Here is a 19,957-nt window from a genome sequence, read left to right as displayed (position 1 = left end):
TGAGAAATGGTCTCTAAATGACAATGTGTCGGAACCTCGCTGAATTACATCAAATGATTCATGTTGTGATTTGTTTTCATTTTAGACAAACAATGTCGATCAATGAAACACCTTAAATCACATTCCTAGAGTGATGACCTGATTAAAAGGAAAGACAAAAAGGTGTGGTAGGCGGAACATGAATAAAGGCTTATCTGTCTCTTTGCACAAGTGTCCATTGTTGGTTTGGCCCTCTGGGGCATACCAGGTGTCCAGGCCTTGAGCTGGGGGGAGGCTGGGAAGAGGGGCATTCGAGTGTGCGTGGCTGCATACCCATCCCGGCTATAGTTTAACCAGGAGCCTAACCGATTGGCTCATTATTTGGACACAGTGTTAAACGGTTAGCCCTCCTTAGCAGCACTAGCGCTAATTATTCATGGATTCTTTATTAATAAGGTGTTTATGAGTCGAGGGAGGAGGTGGCCCTGCATAATGTCTACCATACCTCTACCAGATACAGACAGCTTGTGCCATCTAAGCAGAAAAACCACAAGGCTTCCTGGGACTACTAAAAACCCTGGATTTTGCTATGACTGCGAGTGCTATCAGTGTCTCACTGACATGCACTGAATATTTCCCATTAATCAGACTCTTTGGTAGACATACTATCAGAGTGCGAGACAGTGAGGCTACCCCATTTTCCCGGCTTGACTTAAATTACGTTTTCTGTCCTTGAATAAGAACAAAGCGTGTGTCAGGAGATAAAACCGTTGCGACTATTTGTCTGCGTCTGAAACAGCAGCCTTTCCCACCCTCTCCCACTAAATGCAGACAGCCTGTGATCCCACACAGTTTGCTGACAGAGCGGCAGACACATGTTGCTGCCGTCTCCGCTGTTGTTTTGATGTTAAATTGATTCTGTTTTTTTCTGTGAACAATTCAGAGTTGCATTGCTGTGCGAACCCGCTGATAATCCGGCAAGAACTATGAAAGAGTGAAACTGTTGTTTAAAGGAGTAAAACGATGAGAAGGTGGTACAAGCACCCTGCATGCAACACAAATTATACTGCACATACAACAAGTATCCTAACGGCTTCTTCCTCTTTCTTGACCTAAATAGTGTTTCTAGTAGGGAAACACAGGCGATAAAGCTCCAACCAATTTGCATGTCTGAGTTCCCCATTCTGCTGTGAAAGCACAGCATCTGTGCAGCCTGTTCCCCCACACCCCACTCTCTTCTGCTTTACCTGCCTAACCACAATGTAGTCCAACTGTCTGTACACTTTCTGTATCCGCATCACGATATTTGAGAAAGTGTAGCTGGCGTAAGTAAGAGATACCATCACGTTTAAAAGCTGCTTGTTTGCCTAAAGCCACATGCCTTTATAATGTAGCTTAAAAATGGAGGAAATTTTGGGACCCTTTTCGCGTCTCCCTACCCTCAGCTGAAGCAGATCCCGACTGTGTTCAAACTACACATTGGCTTACAAACCAATATAGCAAGGCTAATCGTTACAGAATCTACTTGGTGATTTTACTCAGCTCCGACAGCTTTACTGTGGCGAGAAAATAAAATCTTTAAATGTCTAAATGGCCGCTGCAGAAGTGCCATTGTGAGTTGTTCGTTTCAGTGTGTGTGTGGGGGTATATTCATGAGTTAGTAAATAGAGGCAAACTGCTTGTCTAACAGGTCAAGTGGGTGCAGCAAGTCACAAAACTGTAGCACTGGAACAATACAAGACCTTTTGCTGGAATTATCCCATCCCTTCTAAACAGCCTTGTAACTGGTCCATCAGGTTAGGCTTGAACTGGTGCTATTCAGGGATCCAATGACAGCCTGCCACTCTAGATACACACATACAAATACTAGGACACATAAACACACATACATCTCCACACTTACAATCAAGCCTGCTCCACAGGATTCAGACCCGGGTGTGGGGAAGAGATAACTGCACACCTGACCGAGCAATGAAAAAACACACAGGCACAAGTTGACATCGAATGCACACAGTAACCTTTGGGTAATAAACACATTCACGTCCTAGCCCCACCCTCTGCCTCCCACACACCCTAGCCTCACTGCAGGTTTTTCAGTCTTTCCATTTCTGTGCTACCGGCAGCCCGCACTCTTCTTCCCAGACCTCCTCTCGGCTCCATCCTCCTCCCTTTCTGTGTCGTCAAACTTAGAGATCACAGGCTAATCCTACCCCAGTGGCCATGCTGTTTACACTAGTTTTGTTTGTTTTGAAATGTATTTCATTTTTCAACAGGATTGCATACAGTGTGTCATGTAGGAAAAGACAGACGGTCGGCCACTGAGCTCGACGGGTTTGAACGCTAATGCAGACCCTATAAGTCGAGTCATGAAAAAAAAATCAACAACAACAGAGAGTTGCATTTGAAAAAGTGATTTCTCTGGTGAGATTGTACCTGATTGATTTCGTCCATCCCATTGCTGGCAAATTCAAACACCAGTTCACTGGGTTGTACTGCTGTCGTCATGGTAGTGGAGTTTCAAAGTCGAAGAGCAGCCTAAAAAAATCCCAGCTATAACTACTCCAGCGCAGACAGACTCAGTTTCACCTCACAAAATGGCCTCCCTGTAATCCCGTCTTTTTAATCTGAGCAGTTATTGCTCAGAGAGAGACCATGAGCCAAGTTTCAGAGGAGTCCTGTGGCCCAGGTGGGAGCAGCCTCGTCCCACTCTGACACGGAGGCTGGGCCCTGCTGCGCCTGAAGCATCTACACCTGGAAGATGGAGAGACAGAGGTGATAGGTCAGCAGTAATTCTAGTAATTTTACTAGAAAATCCTCATAAAGTGGAACTCCTGGGACTTCACATTGGTTAGATCTATAACCTGCTCAAATCTACGCAGTTTAGGCATTATCTGGGTCATGCCTAGTTTTGATCTGATGCTGAAAAATCAGATCACTGACTGGTTCCAGCCTAAAAACCTTTTTTTTAAAAAGTCACTAATTAACAAACGTTAGTGTCACCAGGTTTAAAATTTCTTATTTACAATCTGTGCAGTTACTTTTACTGAAAATATCAATGTGAATACAAACGGTAGAGATACAAAGCGCAAATACTCCATTTACAGTGTTAATAAACAGACCGTCAACACTTGTTTAATGATCAATTAATCTGTCAGTAATGTTCCAGATTGACTGATTATGCTTTAATTAAATGCTGGAAAAAAACGTGAGCATGTAGAAAAGTTACATGCTCTTGGTGACATCATCAGACAAAAAAATTCAGGACCACCCCCCAAAAAAAACAAACAATAAAAATTACTGTGATAGAATTTTCTGCTGTTTTTGAACTTGTAGGGTCGAGACCTACTTTATACATTTTTTAAACAGGATTTCTGGTAGTATTATGAGTAAATCTGTTTTCTTTTTCACCGAACTACTGCACAGTTCATTCTGATTTAAACACAGATGTCTTTTTCTGCCCCTCAGTGTGAAACACCCCTCAGCACTCTGCCTTAGATCATAAGGCTCAGCGGGGTCGATATTATGATCACATGAGCAGTCTGAGCAAACCCTCCCTTGTTTACACACACACACATGCAGACAGACATACTCTCACATACACACACAGGCAAAAGATCACTCGTCTGATGCGGCTCTGGAAGCCCCTCTGTACTGACCCTCAGGGAGTTACTGTGATCACAGCCTGTGTTGAAGGGAAACTGGTGGTCATGTACTTCTTGTTGTGTATATGTGTGTGTGTCTTTAGGTGTGTCCCAGCAATCGATACCCAAAGGCAGGTTTCGGGAATGAAGGGTAGGAGGGGCTGATTTTGGGTTAAAGTATAAGTATAAACCCAGGGGCGACAAACACAGCCCCTCCCTCTTGTTTCCCAGAGATCAGAGCTGGCAGGAATAAAGAAGTAAGTTGGAAATGTTTGGTACCTTCCCCCACCTCCAAACACTCGCTATTCCTGCTTTTGCCACTGCTTCAGGGTGGAGCTTATTTGCTTTTAAATGCCTGTATGAGTGACAAACTTGCATACGAGGCCAAACTGTATTTTAAAGGAACAGAAGAGGAGGTGATAGTGAAGGACTTCTGCAGCTCATAGGGCACAGCCAGCAAACACATTAAAGTGTATTTCTCTGCTAAGCATCCAAACAGACCAGTAGCATGCAGTTACTGTCTGGAAGGCATTGCTTTGGGAAACAGAAGAGAGACGAGGAAACTTAATCAGAAGGCTAGTGTTTCACTCCAGTCAATCTTTCATGCTGTCCCTGCTGCAGCATCCATGCCCACCTCCGCCAGGGCTGGACGCTGCCGCCATCTGTCTGGAGCTCAGTGTGCTGGACTTCTTGGCATCTTTATGCTTGGTACTGTGAATTACCAGATTCAAGCCGAAGCGATATACTGTGTGAGGCTTCCAAATTAAACACATATGTCTGCTTTTTAAATCATTTGCAGTTTCCACTGGTGTACTCGTACACTTACAACAGAAGCCTTGATCCATGTTTTGCAAACTAAATGTGTGTTATCTGTATCGCATGCAATCACTCTGACAGGGCCCTGCCCAGCTTCGCAGCAGATCTGAGAAGACACGCTGCTAATCTAGCAGATGTTCTCCGCTGCAGACGTTCTTGGTTCCCCTTTTGTAGTTGCAGTTTGTGTTCGATTTATGGACGTTTATCAAGCTGTACATTTCAGCTATCAAGGACTGTGCCTATAGAAGGGTAAATAATCAGCATCCAGTCACTAGCCACTTATCAGATGACAAAAAAAATGGCTGTTATCAAATCAACAGGCATAAAGATGAAAGTAAATATAATTTATTTATTTCTCTGCTTTATGCTTGTGTTTATGTGCAGTTTGCTACAATGTACCAGACTATGTCAGTGGTTGCATGTACTTTCTATATTCCTGTCAGAGCTTCATTGATCTGGATGACCCAGTTGGCAAAGTGCTAACAGCAGACTGGGATACAAGAGAGCCAGCCATTAGTCAGACGCAGCCTGCACATTATCCCCCAGCACATGACAACAGCTGCCTTGTCCCAGCACAGGGGCAGGGTTGTAACTGCATTTACTACGTCATAAAGAGGAGAAGACGAGGACAGTGAAGGGAGGGATTTTACTGGGATGTTAGTGAATGCATAATAGTCTACAGAGCAAATAGACTGCCTGTGATTCGCTATGGGTGGGGCCTTCTTTTGCCAGACTTGAATATTTCAGGTGGGGCGTTCTGGTGAGGTTTAATGGCTTAATGCTAGTGTGTGCAAGGTTTGACTCCAACCAGACACATGTGTTTTTTTGGGGGGTTTTTCCATGTCATCCTGTCTGAATATGTCCTTGTGAAAAGAAAACTATATGCTATAACATATTAATAACTACTTAAAATGTGCACTCATTTATTTTGGAGGGGGATGGGTGGGTGGGGGTTCTGGGGATGTTATTGGGGTGTTATTAGCGCAGAACTACCCATTAACACCCAGCAGACAGAAATAGTTATCTTTGTAAGATTGTGGTCAACAGCTACCTTCTTCTGTTTGTTGCTGGTGTTGGGCAGACATCTGTACACAAGTGTTTTTGCTGAAAACAGCTGCCTGATGCAGCTGGAAGCAATGGTGATGTGAGTGATGTGACTGAAATAATAAAGTCTGATGCCTAAAACCAAAATAGTAAGCCTTAGGGCACTACAATTCTAGCAGACATGGGGAGATCTATAAAGCTGGGCGCTCAGGACTCCTTTCACATTAAAGCTTTCTTTCACATATTCAAAACCCAGCATTGTTCACTTTAGTATTCTAAAAGATTTTTGAATGTTAGAACTCGGCTGAAATTACATTAACACATTTTTGGTTATCCCAAGTGCATACTAATGGTATAGCTCATTGGAATGTAGCATAATGAGCATTATTATCAGTTACAGCTGACATTTTGGCTCCATTGTGGCCCCTGTCAGGTGACACAACGATGGGAGTCTTTCTATCACTCAGCTCTCCTCAGACAGTTATGACTGGCTGTTATATATGGCAGTTCAGTGTGCAGCAGACTGAGGAAGCGTATGAACCAAACACTGGCGTACTCCACCCCTACAGCATGGTGACTGCCAGTCCCAATAACAACCAATTAGAGTCAGGATTCATGAACAAATGGAGCATTCCCAGAAGGCCCTACTTCCCCCGCTTTCGTCTCTTCAGCTGAGCTCATTGTTGACCATGAAAGGAGGTAATTTAAGCCAATTGAATGACTGTGCAATGAGTCACCCTGCATGTGGTGAGTGCAAACATTGTGAGATGCAAGAAAAGGGCTAAGCAAACTTTACTTATCAATCCTCTTCAGCTCAGGTTACAAAAATACAGGTTTCCTTAGGTGGCTGATTGTTCAGCAGTGTACTGGGGTAGCTACATAACAACGGTCACAGGATGGATGGTGCCAGAGGGGCAGCGGTATTAATTAAAACCTCACAAAGGTATAGAACGCTGCAGAGGTAAAAACTGAAAGAGAAATAAATCAAGAATCGCTCTACACTCATTACACCTGCAAAGTTCAACACCAGTACAAAGAAATCTTTACCTCACATGAAAGGTTTAATTTTCCCCGGTCGCCTGTGCAGTGATACACCTATGTCTGACATGGCACATAGATGAATGAGAATGCACTGGCTTACTTACCACTATGTTATTATATAGCTGCGAGCATGCTGTTTTTGCAGGAGCCTATTGGTTCCTGTTAGGGAAATGACTCAGTTATATGAGGCCCAAGTTCATTCCTGGAGCTCTGTGATAGCCCACATGGGCATCAGAGGATCCTGATCATCATTTCTGGACAGCAGTTCCCCTTTGTTTTTCTCAGTTGTGGTTAACCCACCCACATCTATGTAACAATGCCACTTTGGACGCCAAGGAAAATTCCTTAAGCACAGCAGTGTTGCAAACACAGCACAGATCAGAGCGAATAATGAAAGAACAGCTGGATGTATATTCTACATTTTGAGACAACAAAGCACTAAAAGTACAGGCAGTGTGGATGAATTCAGCAAAGTAAGAGAACAGTAATTAAGGTCTTGCATCAAAGGCAGACAAAAAAAAAAACACACTAACAGGGCGGTTTCATCACTGCCATTGCACTATGTCAGCAACATAATTGTTTTGTATACAGCATTTTCTGCGTATTCTATATTTTACTCAACACCTAGCGTTGCACAATACAAAATGCCTCACCGTGTTTCAAACTCCAACTCCACTTTATTGACCAGAATAAAGCAGCACTTTCACAGCACTCCAGGGGCCACACCAAGCGTGTAGTGATAAAATGGCTGGAATGGGCACAGAGGCAGGCATAGACACCGGCTAATGGCATGCAGCTGCAGAGCACCAGGCATCAGAAGCACAGACAGCAATGCATCCGAGCCAGCACTCGCTGTGTCTGTGTTACACTAGTAGGCAATTGGCTCTGCCGTGCCAGGGCCAAATGAAGACTGAAAGAAAAATGTCACCTCGCGCACAGGCTTTCAAAAAGCGAATGGAATGTAATCTCATCTCCTGCGAACGTTGTACTTTTCCACTCAGGCTTCAAGCTCTGGAAGAAGGACCCATGCCTTCCTGTGACAACGGCTGTCCGTGCCAGCTAACACACTATTCAGTATAACATTAGGCTTTTTTATGGAAGATTGGACATTAGCTTTAGCAGGATAATATGGTCTGGAGATTAGGGATGAAAGCCTAGTGCTGTCCCCGGAGACGACAACTCAGACATGTCCACAGAGACCAGATTCCATTTCTCTTTTGGTCACATTTTCCTTCCAGTAAAGACATGAGACACAGGCTATTCTTGCTCCTAACGTGTGCTTCATCACAGCGTAGAATACTGGACGTTTCTGTTTACGCCATTCGACACGAAGAATGACAGACAAAAATAGAAATGACTTATTTTAAAGCCGGGTAGAAGAAGAAAAACACCCACAAACTGACCTGTGAATTTTGCACTCACAGGAACAGCATCACTGAGCACTGGGTTTCTGCTGCTTCCTGTCTGTTAAACCACACTCAGAAGAAAATTTCTTCCTCTGTGTAAGAGCGGAAAGTTCTCAACTCCCCCTCCTTCCTCCTGAAACAACACACTATCACGCTCGTAGACTTGAGTGTTGTCACACAGGTACCATTTCTTTATAACTACTGCCAGAGTGACGTAAAACATGAAGGTGATTACACTGCAGTTGGACTTTAGATAAAGACTAAGTCTGACAGTGTAACATATAATTGGATTTTAGAAGTTAAACTAGTCAGAAGTAAGAAATCTGTAAATATTGTATATTCAAAATATTAAGAAGCTAATGAGTCATTTCAAAAATTTATTCTGCAGATGAGACGCTTCTCAGCTTTCTTTTGCTTTCTGACATTTTCAAACCTGCTACTGCAGTCAGGGCTGTTTAGTGATTCAAAAGGATCACACCAGAGTTCTCAAAGCCACACCTGCCATTTGCAGACATCTCTTCCCCACAATGCTGACACAAGTCATGCACAAGCAGATAGCATTACTAACCCACCCACCCCTCAAAACAGACACACATCCCTTATTTGGCCCCGTGAGTTGGTTTTGCACAAATTCTAAGAAGAAACTACAAAGTTCCTGTCACACAGTGTTCTCTTATTGGTCATACAGTATTTCAGTGTGCGCAACGACAGCACAGCAAAATGTTTTTAGAAGACACAGAGAAGAACTTGCCTGAAGCCCAAGTCATTCATTACAAGTGTGAAAATATTCGGTTTTGTTCTTAACTGAACATGAACAAATATTAAGCTTAGAAATACACGGTAAACAAATCTAACCACAATAAAGTATCAATAAAATCCATCTTGACTCCAGTACTGTTGTCTTACCTGATACGCAACAAATCCAAAGAGAGGCCTTTTGTAAAGTAACAGATGTGGGCTTTTAGTAAAAATTACCACCAGCAGCCTACTTCTATAATGTGGCAACCAGCCACATGTCACAGATAGGAAGAACCACTAAAGTTGTGAAAACAGGACAGGAAATTGCAGCAAAGTTTTAGAAAAGAAACTGCACCAAACATAACAGTTTGATTCGCTGTGTGCTGCTGTGACCGCCACACTTCTGCCACAGTTTTATTTAAAAATGTGATCGTTGCCATCCATGCAAGTGTAAGCATGTGTGCAGAGCCATATCTTTAAAATATTGTTAACATATATATTTACAGCACTGCCGTGAATGTTTTTCGAGACGTTCACAGCAGCGCTGCGTGTAGTCGGATCTGTAGGCAGTAATGCTTTACATTTATACACCTAAAATGAATACTCGAAGCAGTAAAGCATGTAAAGCTTGTGATTTCAGTTTTCTATGTTGCTCTTTGCCAGTAAGAAAGAACAAGAAGCAACTGAAGTTTTGATAAGAGCAATAAGATATATCCAAGCTTTTTACAAACCAGAGCTGGCTCCGAAACTGTACTGGCCTGTTTTCAGGGAACTATATAAACCGTGTTGTTGCTTTTTCTAAATGCTCTCACATCTGAGCTCAATGACATAATTTCAAAATAACCCAAAAAGATCTCTGAGTAAAAAGAACTCAGAGAGCACAGATGAATAAAAAGCATGCATGTCTGTGCATGTGTGTCAGGAGTTTCATTGCCCTGCTGATTCTTTTCTTGGAGACATAGCTGAAATGTTTCATCTGAACTTCTAGGCTCTGCTGTTGTTTTGGCTGCTGAGTGGGAGCCATTTGATGCATGACTAGACTGGAAAAGTCAAAGTTCTCTCTTTTTGTAGACAATAAGCAAGCTTCCCACAAGCGCTAGATATATACAGGAGGCTAGTACATACAGAGTCACGTCTTTGTATGAACCAAAAGTTGGAAAATTGCTTTAAACCTGTCCTTCATCACTATAATCAAACTAAAATTCAAACTTTAAAGTAATTATAAAATTTGCACTACTGTACCACTCACAAGCACTTACATTCATACCAACACAAAGATGTCATTTCACAGGAATACTGACAGCAGCAAGGGAGGATACTGTACCCAAGGGGAAAATACCAGCAGCATACTATCAACTGAGTTTAAATAAAAACAAGTTGAAAGTTGACATCCTAAATTCCTTCTTACACTATAAACATCGATGCCAACTTTATCTCTGATAGCTGCCACTCTTTTATGCAACTTTCCACAATTCCTAATAAACTCGAGGGAAGAAATCCACAAAGCCTATACTGTATGAACTTTGCCAAGATACTTCCTAGATTGTCTCTTAGCGTAAGTACATGTTACGGATGGAGCCCAGACATTTCAGGGCTGACTGTGGAATATAAAGGGGGACCTGGCTGTTGCAAAGGAGGCTGCATACCAAACAGGTCTGGACACAAGCAGGCTGATGTGTCCACCTACAGTCAGGCATGCAGTAATACCTAACAGGCAACACACCTACAGAAGGCACATAGTCAGACAGAGACAAAGTAATCTTTGTCTCGTCATACAGTTTGACTCTACCACTAGTTCAAGAGACAACATGGAAGCTGAGAAGATTGATGTGACTCACAGATCTGTATGATAAATATTTACCTAATGCTACAAGGGGGGAAAAGCTAGCTCTGTTCAAAGGTAACAAAACCTGCCTACTATCTGATAAGTTAACCTACTTTGTGAAAGTACAGACTTTACAAATCTTTGTACAAATTATGCAAACAAACTATAACATTCGAATTACATTAGATTTAGCACACAAACATAAAAGTGCCTTAAATCTCCTCATCATTATTGTGCTGGAAGGCAAATAAATTTATTTCTCAGAAGTATTCCTTTTAATGCTCACTGTCTTTAGAAATAAGTACCATATAATACGAGTACAGCATGTCATACTACATCCTATTACATTTATTATGTTTTCATCAAAAGGATAAAACCCTCTCAGAGATGCAGATTTACAGCCCCGGCTGTTTTTGAGACTTCCAGGGATCATGCTTCAGTTTAACAGCTAATAACAACAAAATCAGCTCTTCTCATCTGATCCCCCATAAAGCCTCCCTGATAGGACCACTCACACTGAGTCAGCTTAGCCCCTTCAAGACAGCTTATCTGATTTCGCACAATTGGATACTGGGTCAGTGTGGTATTGGATACCACTGGCCAATGTTTCTATCTAATCTTGCAGCCAGTAAACGTGTGCCCATTCCTGGATCGAAGGACAGAAGTGCAAAGTCATTGCTTTTCAAGATGCCAGGTGCATAGTTCAAATACAGACAAGGGAAAAAGTGTTAAGCTGTGTGAGTGACCTAACAGGCCTAAGCTACAACAACTCATGGACTCATGACAAATGTTTGGATTGCATGCTTTAGGTATTAGAGCATTACTTGGACTTCAAACGCTTGAGCTCGTCATCTTAACAAGTTTTCTAGAATCGTGTCCGCCCTGTGCTTTCACTACTCATAACATTCAAATTAACATTCCCTGCTAATACCACCCTCTTCCATCCATTTCGTATATTCCAGCTGCCGCAGATGTGAATCTATGGCGCAGCTCATACATTTGGAGAGATGTTTGACATATTTGCAAGGGACAGAAGGACTGTCTGCTCAGGCTGGTCAATATTTGAGAAGGCTTTATGAAATACACTTGTTTATGACAGTCACCTGATGAGGAAGGTGCAGCATAGGTGCATGAAATGAGGACAATAAATCACCTGGTTAAAGAGACAGCTGTGCTCAGTACTGCTGTATAACAAAATATTTACACGGTGTGATTGCTTTACCATATTTGGGATCAGTAATAACTACACGTGCAGAGAAAAATGACGAGTTTCTAGGAAGATACACACACTACAGGCTCATACAAATGCTAATCTTTGCTTCATGCTACTTTGAATAAAAAAGCCTGACAATCAGTCTCCAGAGGGGCTGGGGCTATGTTGTTCTGATGAGAATCACAATGCAAAAACGCAAAGGTAAACAAGGAGTGGCTGTTGCCTAGGAACACGCAGAGGGAGAGGGCTTGTAAAGTAGGCTCTGTGGAACAAGAACAGAGCAGGTGGGCCTCATTCAGCTCAGCAAAGGCACACTGTGTGTTTGTGAGGATACATGTTGAAGACCAAGCATAACAAGCACAAACACACAACTGAATGGATTGCCAAGCTGGCTGAAATCAAAAAAACTGAATTGTAAAAATTACTCCTCTGATTTTTCTTTTCTTTTCCCCAACAAAGAACTCTTCCAGCTAAGAAACATTTTGAAATTGTCCAATCTGTAATAGCAGCAAGCCTCAAAGTGCCTCAGTTCTTTATATACTGCACTTCTACAGTCGTGCATTTTAAAACAATGACGTCAAACTCCAGGCAGTGGAGCGTTTCCACACCTGACTCACATGACAGACTTTTTTCAAAGTGCTTTCTGACTCGGTGACATAAAACCATTAACAACTAAAAAAAAATTGGACCTACAAGCAGAAGCCATAATCACTTTGGCATCAACAGAATCAAACCCATGCATAATCTTTATTCACTGAAAAAAACCACTACATTATTATCATCCTAGTATAGCCTACAAACTTCAACAGCTGATTAGATTAACTTAGAGCAGCGACTAAAAACATAGTAAATCACTATACTTAGCTCTAAATCTTACCTACTAACCCATGCTATCTTGGATGTTTCATCCCTGGCAGATTAAACAAACATAATATTGCATGTTAATCACTGGCCTATTGACTGATTCTAGCTAAGCTCAAATGCTGCTATTAATTATGTCATCAGTATTCACATCTAACATCCTGCAAATAAGGAGATCTTCTGAATTGTCAAGTTATGTAATGAGAATGCAGTGGGGGGTTTTTTACTTGTGGGTGAGGTGCAATTGAATACGCAAGAAAAAAAAGAAAGAAAGAAAAGAACCAAAGCGGTACTGTCACATAAAATCAGTCATCTCTGGATGTAGACCCAAATGTGTGGATGCAAGAACTTAAGAGTTACAGATGTAAGAAGTGATGTTATTATTGATTTTTATACATCGACCATGTCACCACAAATTTTTAGAAATTTGCATGCAGCAGTCATTCCTTGAAGCCCTCAGGCATTCGTTTTAGCTAAATTAAATGACTGAGAGTCTGTTACAGTCCTTTTATATTTGGACACTAGCACTCAGACAAGGGGATCCACTCAGCAGATCATCTGAGAACTGCAGTAATTATGGGCATGGCCAGTTTTCCATATGAGAGAGCTTGCTGCTGAAAGTTTCAAACTCAGACACCACTGCAGCTGGGTGTCTGGGACCAAAAGCCTCCTAAAAACATGTGGCAAATCAATTTTCCTGGGTTAGAATGACTCTTTGTACCAAACGATATTGCATTAAAGCAAACACGATGTCTAAATTAGCACAGCAGAGCTGGGAAACTATAGCAGCTAAAACTTTTTTCAGACTGTGTGAGTTTTATGTTCATATGCATCTCACACAGGGTGAGTCTACGTTTTTGCACTTTGTTACCTCATGCAGGGTGGAACCCACATAACTGGAAACAAAAACACTGCACTGTGAACTTGCTTTCAGGCCTTTATATAGCATTAGCAATTTATAGCTACTGCATCAAACTGCATCAGAAGACATGGAGTTTTCTGTTTGTAAAGTATACAGTCCCAAATGACTGTGTTTCAAATAAATGCAGAGCACAACAGAAGGTTGTAATGGAAATTTTTTTCTGATGTCTGTATGCTGTTTTTATCTGGAGGAAAAATAAATCTGCACCTCAAACTCCACCCACACAACTTCAGTGAACAACGTCTATGAAAGATTAACTTTTATCAAGATAAATGAGTTATCATCATTTCCATGTAGACGCTTTATATAAAATGTATATCAACCAACACTAACTTAATAGTAGGTCTCTTTAACTGCATGATAGTAAAAGGGAAGTAATTTCTAAACAGCATTAACCAAGTCACACGGCTTCCAGTTCATTATTTTATAGATGTTATATTTATTTTTCACTGTTTCTGCGAGTCTGTTGGTTTTATTAGTACTAGGGATGTGGCCAAAAGGTCCTATCACAATCCTTTTTGGGTAGAATCGATCTCTAAATGACAATTCTCCCCACAGATAGTTGATCTGAAGCAATTAGATGATTAGTTGTGCTTCTGATTGCCTGGAAACAGAGCCAAACTCTCAAATCTCTGCATCCTTTTCCTGTTGTAATTTAAATCTTAGCATTAGTCTTCGTCTTCTTTTTTATTTTTATCTTGTGTTACAACTAGTCACGCCCAGTTCATGTGAAGTAGGAAAGTTTGGACAGGGAAGTTATTAATTTGATTTTTTTTTTTTTTAATGGAGCATTTGTTTTATTTATTTCACTTACTGTTAACCAGCTAGTTCCTTGTCCTGTTACATGTCCATGCCTGCGTGGTGGCGGTTAGTCCCTATCGTGGCAGTTGCTGATGTCAGTACTTGTCCAGTGAGTCTCAAGTCCTGTGGGTTAACCCTCCCCTGGTGAATCCAAGTGGAACTGGTTCATGTACTGATACGCTAAGTTCACCAAGGCCTCAAAGCAAAAGGACTATCATCTCCGCCAGCTGCAGTTGAAGACAGAGGAAGTAGAGTCCAACCACAGAGCAAGAGACTCACAGGAGATAGCTGAACTGCATTGATAGCAACTGAACTTTCACATTAAGATACGTAAATATAGCACCTTTTAAATATGTGACGCCATTATTCCTTTGAAAATCTATCAAGGATGCAAACTAATCCATTGCTAAATGCCACCTGAATTTTATGCCACTGAGAAGAAAGCAGCAGGATCAACCTTTTATTCTAGAAACATACAGGAGGACTTTGCATTACATTTCTTTGTGTCAGAAATGGTGTACGGAGTACTCAGATCTTTAACTTGACCAAAGGTTAATCTTACTTTCCTTAACACGCAACTGTACAGCGCATAGATATTCATACACCATCATGAGGCAGCGCACTAGAACCATTAATGTTCTCTATTCTTTTAATCTGAACAATAACTACTAAGTAAAGCTTTTGAAGTAATGTAGCAGATGAAAACATGCAATACTTCCATCTGAACTGCAGCAGAATCCCCAAGTTTCAGTACCTCAAAACTATGACTATGTATGGTACTTGAGTTAACAGAAGTTACATTTACTTTTTCACAACTGACCGTGACGCCATATGTCATGCCAAGACTCGTGTTATGTTAAATACTCCCAGATAAGTATGCTGCATTACATAAGCAGGAGTGTTGTGAAAAGGTGTGACCTGATATTCCCTCTACTAGATCATTTCTCTTGTGCGCCCTCTTTCTTTGTGAGAAAACATGACCTACTTCACTTATTTCAGCCTGGCTTATTATACCAGTACTTTTGTAACCACGAAGTTAATGAGTACACACTGGAGGGGTTAAATCTATAGGATTTACAGTATTTATGTGAGAAATTAGCCTCAAAACATGTAGTAAGTAAAACGTCTAGAAAGTCTTTTTACTTCACTACACAGTAAATCAACTCCAAATAAAAATGACTTAAAGGACTAACACAGACAAACAATATGATCATCAGTATCTTAGAGAAAGCATCACTGAAAGAAATCACAGACGAGTTCCCAGTCAAGAGAAATGCACTGAAGAAAAGAGACAAAAGAAAGAATCTCTGCCCCTCGAATATAAATCAAGATCGGGGACTGAAATGAAATACACCAGGCTAGAAGAACTTCAAACGGTTTGGTTTTTGGGCTCTGTGGTGAGATGTGATGATAACAGCTCTGGTTCGGTATGTACTCCAGAACAACGGCCAGTCCTAGCACGCTCCGAGCATGAGACGGTTGCAACACAGGGAGACAGTTGCTCAATCGATTTAACTTTATTTATCAAGGGAGGGTTCTTGAGCACCGGCAGCATATTAACAGAGATACACAACCAGCTTACAAACTGAATACTGAATGTGCCTTGCTCAGTGGCACAGTAGCTATTAAGCAGAAGAGAAAGTTATACATTAACTTTCCCCACCCAGGTTTTCCCAACGGGTCACAGGAGTTCAAACTTCCCATCACAAGTGTACTTCTCTAACCTTTAGGTCTCCATCCATCCCATAAAAAGAGAGCAATGGAAAATAAAACAGCAAAGAAGAAATGGGGGAACTGACGTGGAAATGTGATGCAAATTCATCGTTTAGCAATACAAAAAGGGCTCTGATTGTGCTTTCTCATATGAGACATTTTCCAGTTGGGCTTACTGAAATACAATGGCTGCGGGTGCACAAGCCTTGTTTATTCACTAGTTTCACTATGAGTTCACTGGTTTTCCGCAGCGGCTTCAATAAATAAGGCGGCTGAAGGGTAGTGGTAGAAGTCATGGTCACCAGGCAAAAAGGAACACATGAACACGTTGATACTTTAAGCAAAGTTGTTTGTATAAAGAAATAATTCTTGCCAAAGCCATCATAATATTACTAAGAAAATATTTCATTACTTGAATCATGGAAATTATGGCACCATTTTTGTTTTGAATACGCAGTCATAACATCGACAATTAGGACTATTTAACAACCATTTCTCTACTGCCATCTGACCACACAAAGGTGATGTTACTCTCATTTATTCTATTCAAATCATAACCAACAGTTTGTACCTGACCATTCACAGTTGGCTCTGTGTTTTCTTTTCTTCTCGTGATAGCATGCACCTGCAACATGGAGCAACACAAATCCTCGATTTTTACATATCTCGGCCTGCCCGAGTTGTAGTAATAAACTAAACCCCGCCTGCTCCTGCTCTCGTCACGTCCTTATCTTGCACCACCTCCGTCATCTTGCCCAAGCCTAATGATCTAATTACAGGCTAAGACCTGTTGACACTGTATTGAAGGAAGAAAGACTGCAGTCAAGCCGCCCTCCTGTTCTTTCAATGAGAGGCATAAAACCTCACTAAACAGCAGCTTCACTATGAGTTCAGCCTCTGAGGCAAGAGGCCCTCATTTACAATCCAAATCAAGGTGGGCCATAGGTTATGATGAGAAAGTAAGGCAAGTTAGGTCAAATGCAAACTTCTACCGGCTCAACAACAGAGCCATTCACACACTGAATCATGTGTTGATGGTACAACACATAAAAAAAAAAAAAAGTCCTCTGTTTTTCAGGGCCAGCCCACCTGACCCTCACCCAATAATACTCAATATTCAGTCTAAAGTATAGAGATATTTATTTATTTGGTGTCTGTAAGATGACCTCTTCTACACTGCCTTTAATGGGCCTCAGCTGTTATGCAAAACATTACATCAACAAGATAATTTCTGAATGCCAAACCAATGAAATAATCACACGCTTGGATATTTTGTGTATAATTACATTTTTTAAAAGCCAGACTAAAAATTAGACGAATATGTTTTGTGCTTGTTCGGGGTTTCACTGAGATAACTGCACAGTTCTGTGCATCTTCAATGAAGCAACATTTAAAAGCAGATTCAGAAAAAAGTGCATGTGAAGTCAGAATGTTACTCAGACTCGGAGGCATGTTTATTCAAACATGTATTGCATGCACACTGTGGTGCACAAAGTGCAGAGTAGATTTCTGAGGAAACAGGAAGTGTGCTTTTATCTCTGCTGCTCTGTGCAACTTTTAGAAACAGATACTCAACAACTTTAAGCACAATAGCCTGGTTGACAGACTTTACACAAGGTTAACTTTTACATGCACAGAAAAGGAAGCAAGGCACTTCAGGGTCAGACTTTGCTGTGAGCTGAAATGTCAAACATCTGGGCATCTACATTACAAGATAAGCAGCATTCTGTTCTAGTGATCAGAAGATTTTGAAGAAGCTCTGCATGACTGACTCGATGTGGCTGTGGCTAAGAGCTCCAACAGCGAAACCACAGCCGTTCCTTTACTTTTTTTCTTCTCTACTCTAATTGTGAATGTAGCAACTCACAGTTTTTAATAATAGCATGACATTTGTGCAGCAATTATGGATCAAAATCATCACAGAGTGTAATTACTTTTTAGTAGACCATTACTACACAGTGAAAAATACATGTGGGCTTGGTCAGGCGACTTGCAAAATACTGTTCCCGCCCTTATTTCAAGACGCCATATAAGGCAACAATTCAGAAAAGAAATGCAACAAACACACATATAAGTTAAAGATCATCCTTATTATATCTACACATGGCAGGTTTTAAAGTTAAAAGTGATTACCTTATCTGACAAGTTTTCAGGCACTAAAAAGTTTCAACTAGGTTTGAGGAAAATGGTGAGATATGGGCAAGAAGGTGATTAGAATAAATACAAATGCAGGTTTGTTGTTTTTTGAAGTGACATTTGATTTATTAGTATGCCTCCAAAGATGCAATACAAGAGAAAACATGCTCCTAAATGTAAGATGAACTGGGATGACTTGTTAAAGCTCTCTATTGAAAACCTTAAAACATGTCAGCGCAACGATAACGAGAGCCATGCACAGCAGAGCAACCAACTACCTGACTGCTTGTCCGCTTACTCACATACGTCCTAAATATATATTATTTATGTTTGTTCATGTAAAATGTATACCTTTCCTTTAACACACTCAAAAAAAGCTTAAAACAGGTAACATGTGGAGAGGAGAAGTATCTGTCACTGACCTCAAAGACACAGGATTCGGGTGACAAGGTCCATAATAACAACCAACCAAGTGTTGATCTCAGCAACCAAGAGAAGAATCGGCAGCAAATGGTGAAATAATCCAAGACGTGTTCAAAGGAGGACAATGGTGCCTAAAGACGTGGACAGGCCCACACCTTTCTACAGTGACAAAACAAAGCTGGAGATGAGGGGGGGGAAAGACAATGCAAAGGCTGCTGGTTGAAACAGAAAAAGGAGAAGTGTAGTGAAGCAACTTGTCCTCTCCCTATGAGTCACGCAGCACTGTCGCCATTGGTAGTGAAGCCCTGAGGCAGAGTGCCTTCACCTGGCCAATCAGCGACGAGTATCGGCCCTAAATACAAATCCTTTCAGGTGAGTTCTCCTGGTGGCGGGGATTGGACGGAGCTGAAGGGGGGGGAGGGGAAACCAGAGAGGACCAACAGTAGGGCCACACCTTAAACACCATGAAAGACGATAGACGGGTTTCACCTGCAGAGGCGGTGGAGTACTGGATGTGTAAGTAAACAGTTGGACAGGTATGCACTTCGTTTAGACTTTGACCATGCAGTGTGGGCGATTAAAATCTGTGTGGCACCTTAGAAGTTAAATTCACCTGTCTTTGTGGCCCATTAAAACACTTGAAATGAATTGTAAGCCTATTAGGCATGCCACACAGTTAAGCAGCTGACATATGGAGTTGTTCTCCCTGCACTAAAATGCATCATAAAATAACTTCTAGCAGTGGGAGGTACAAAGAAATCAAAATGTAAAGTCGACTGCGTTTAGTATGAGCAAGTATGACAACATTTTTAGTGACACACATCTTGTTAAGTTCAGCAAATGAGAATAGATAGGAATCTTTATCAGAAATGACACTTTAGCAAACAGGAAGTGGTGGTCTGTGGTAAATGCTAAGCACTCTGTCTTCACACCCTGTGCACCAATTTGTACATGTATTCCACTGAAAACCTCCACGTAGTATTTTTAACAGAAGCAAACGTCAAATGTTAGTCACTGGATAAAATTAGTTTTCAATTTGGATTATTGTGAAAGAACTTAACATGATCTATCATAGGACTTAGTATTCAAAAAATTGGCCCATTAAATCTACTGCAGCCAAGTCTGTTTGTCATGAACCTCCAAATCGCCCTCTCGATCTCCACTGAGTGCCCTCATCTTCGCATTAATTCTTCCTGGCCTCCGTTCGGCACAATACAGCTCAGAGTAAAAGCAACTGTTTGCTTGGGAGCGAATTGATAGCCTTGTTGTGAGGGAAAGTTATACCAAGCAAGCTCCATTTATCACTCGCCTTTGGAAATACTGTCCACAACCTCGAAGCCTTAGAGGAAGCTGTTCACTTCTTGTGATATAAACTCTTAAGGCTAATGGACTGCAGCA

The 19,957-nt window shown here is 41.3% G+C and overlaps 1 protein-coding gene across 2 annotated transcripts in view; it reads right to left on the bottom strand.

Annotated features, from left to right (window-relative positions):
• The window catches only part of elf1 (E74-like ETS transcription factor 1), a 39,820-nt gene that overhangs the window by 7,029 nt on the left and 12,834 nt on the right, over positions 1 to 19,957 (bottom strand). Inside the window, exons 2-3 of one of the 2 annotated variants that reach the window (XM_085363393.1) lie at positions 2,413 to 2,730; positions 1,883 to 1,939 (exon numbers count right to left, since the gene is read on the bottom strand). In XM_085363393.1, coding sequence (XP_085219519.1) covers positions 1,883 to 1,939; positions 2,413 to 2,484 — 129 coding nt within the window. In that variant the 5' untranslated portion in view covers positions 2,485 to 2,730. The remainder of the gene's footprint in view (positions 1 to 1,882; positions 1,940 to 2,412; positions 2,731 to 19,957) is intronic. The other variant, XM_085363400.1, reaches the window with a different exon arrangement.

This window comes from Diplotaxodon limnothrissa, linkage group LG2, assembly GCF_057381915.1.
Source record: "Diplotaxodon limnothrissa isolate DT_005_m linkage group LG2, D_limnothrissa_male_GT1.1, whole genome shotgun sequence".
Lineage (NCBI taxonomy): Eukaryota > Metazoa > Chordata > Actinopteri > Cichliformes > Cichlidae > Diplotaxodon > Diplotaxodon limnothrissa.
Note: the sequence above shows the minus strand (reverse complement) of the source record. Positions and strands in the feature narration are given on the sequence as shown.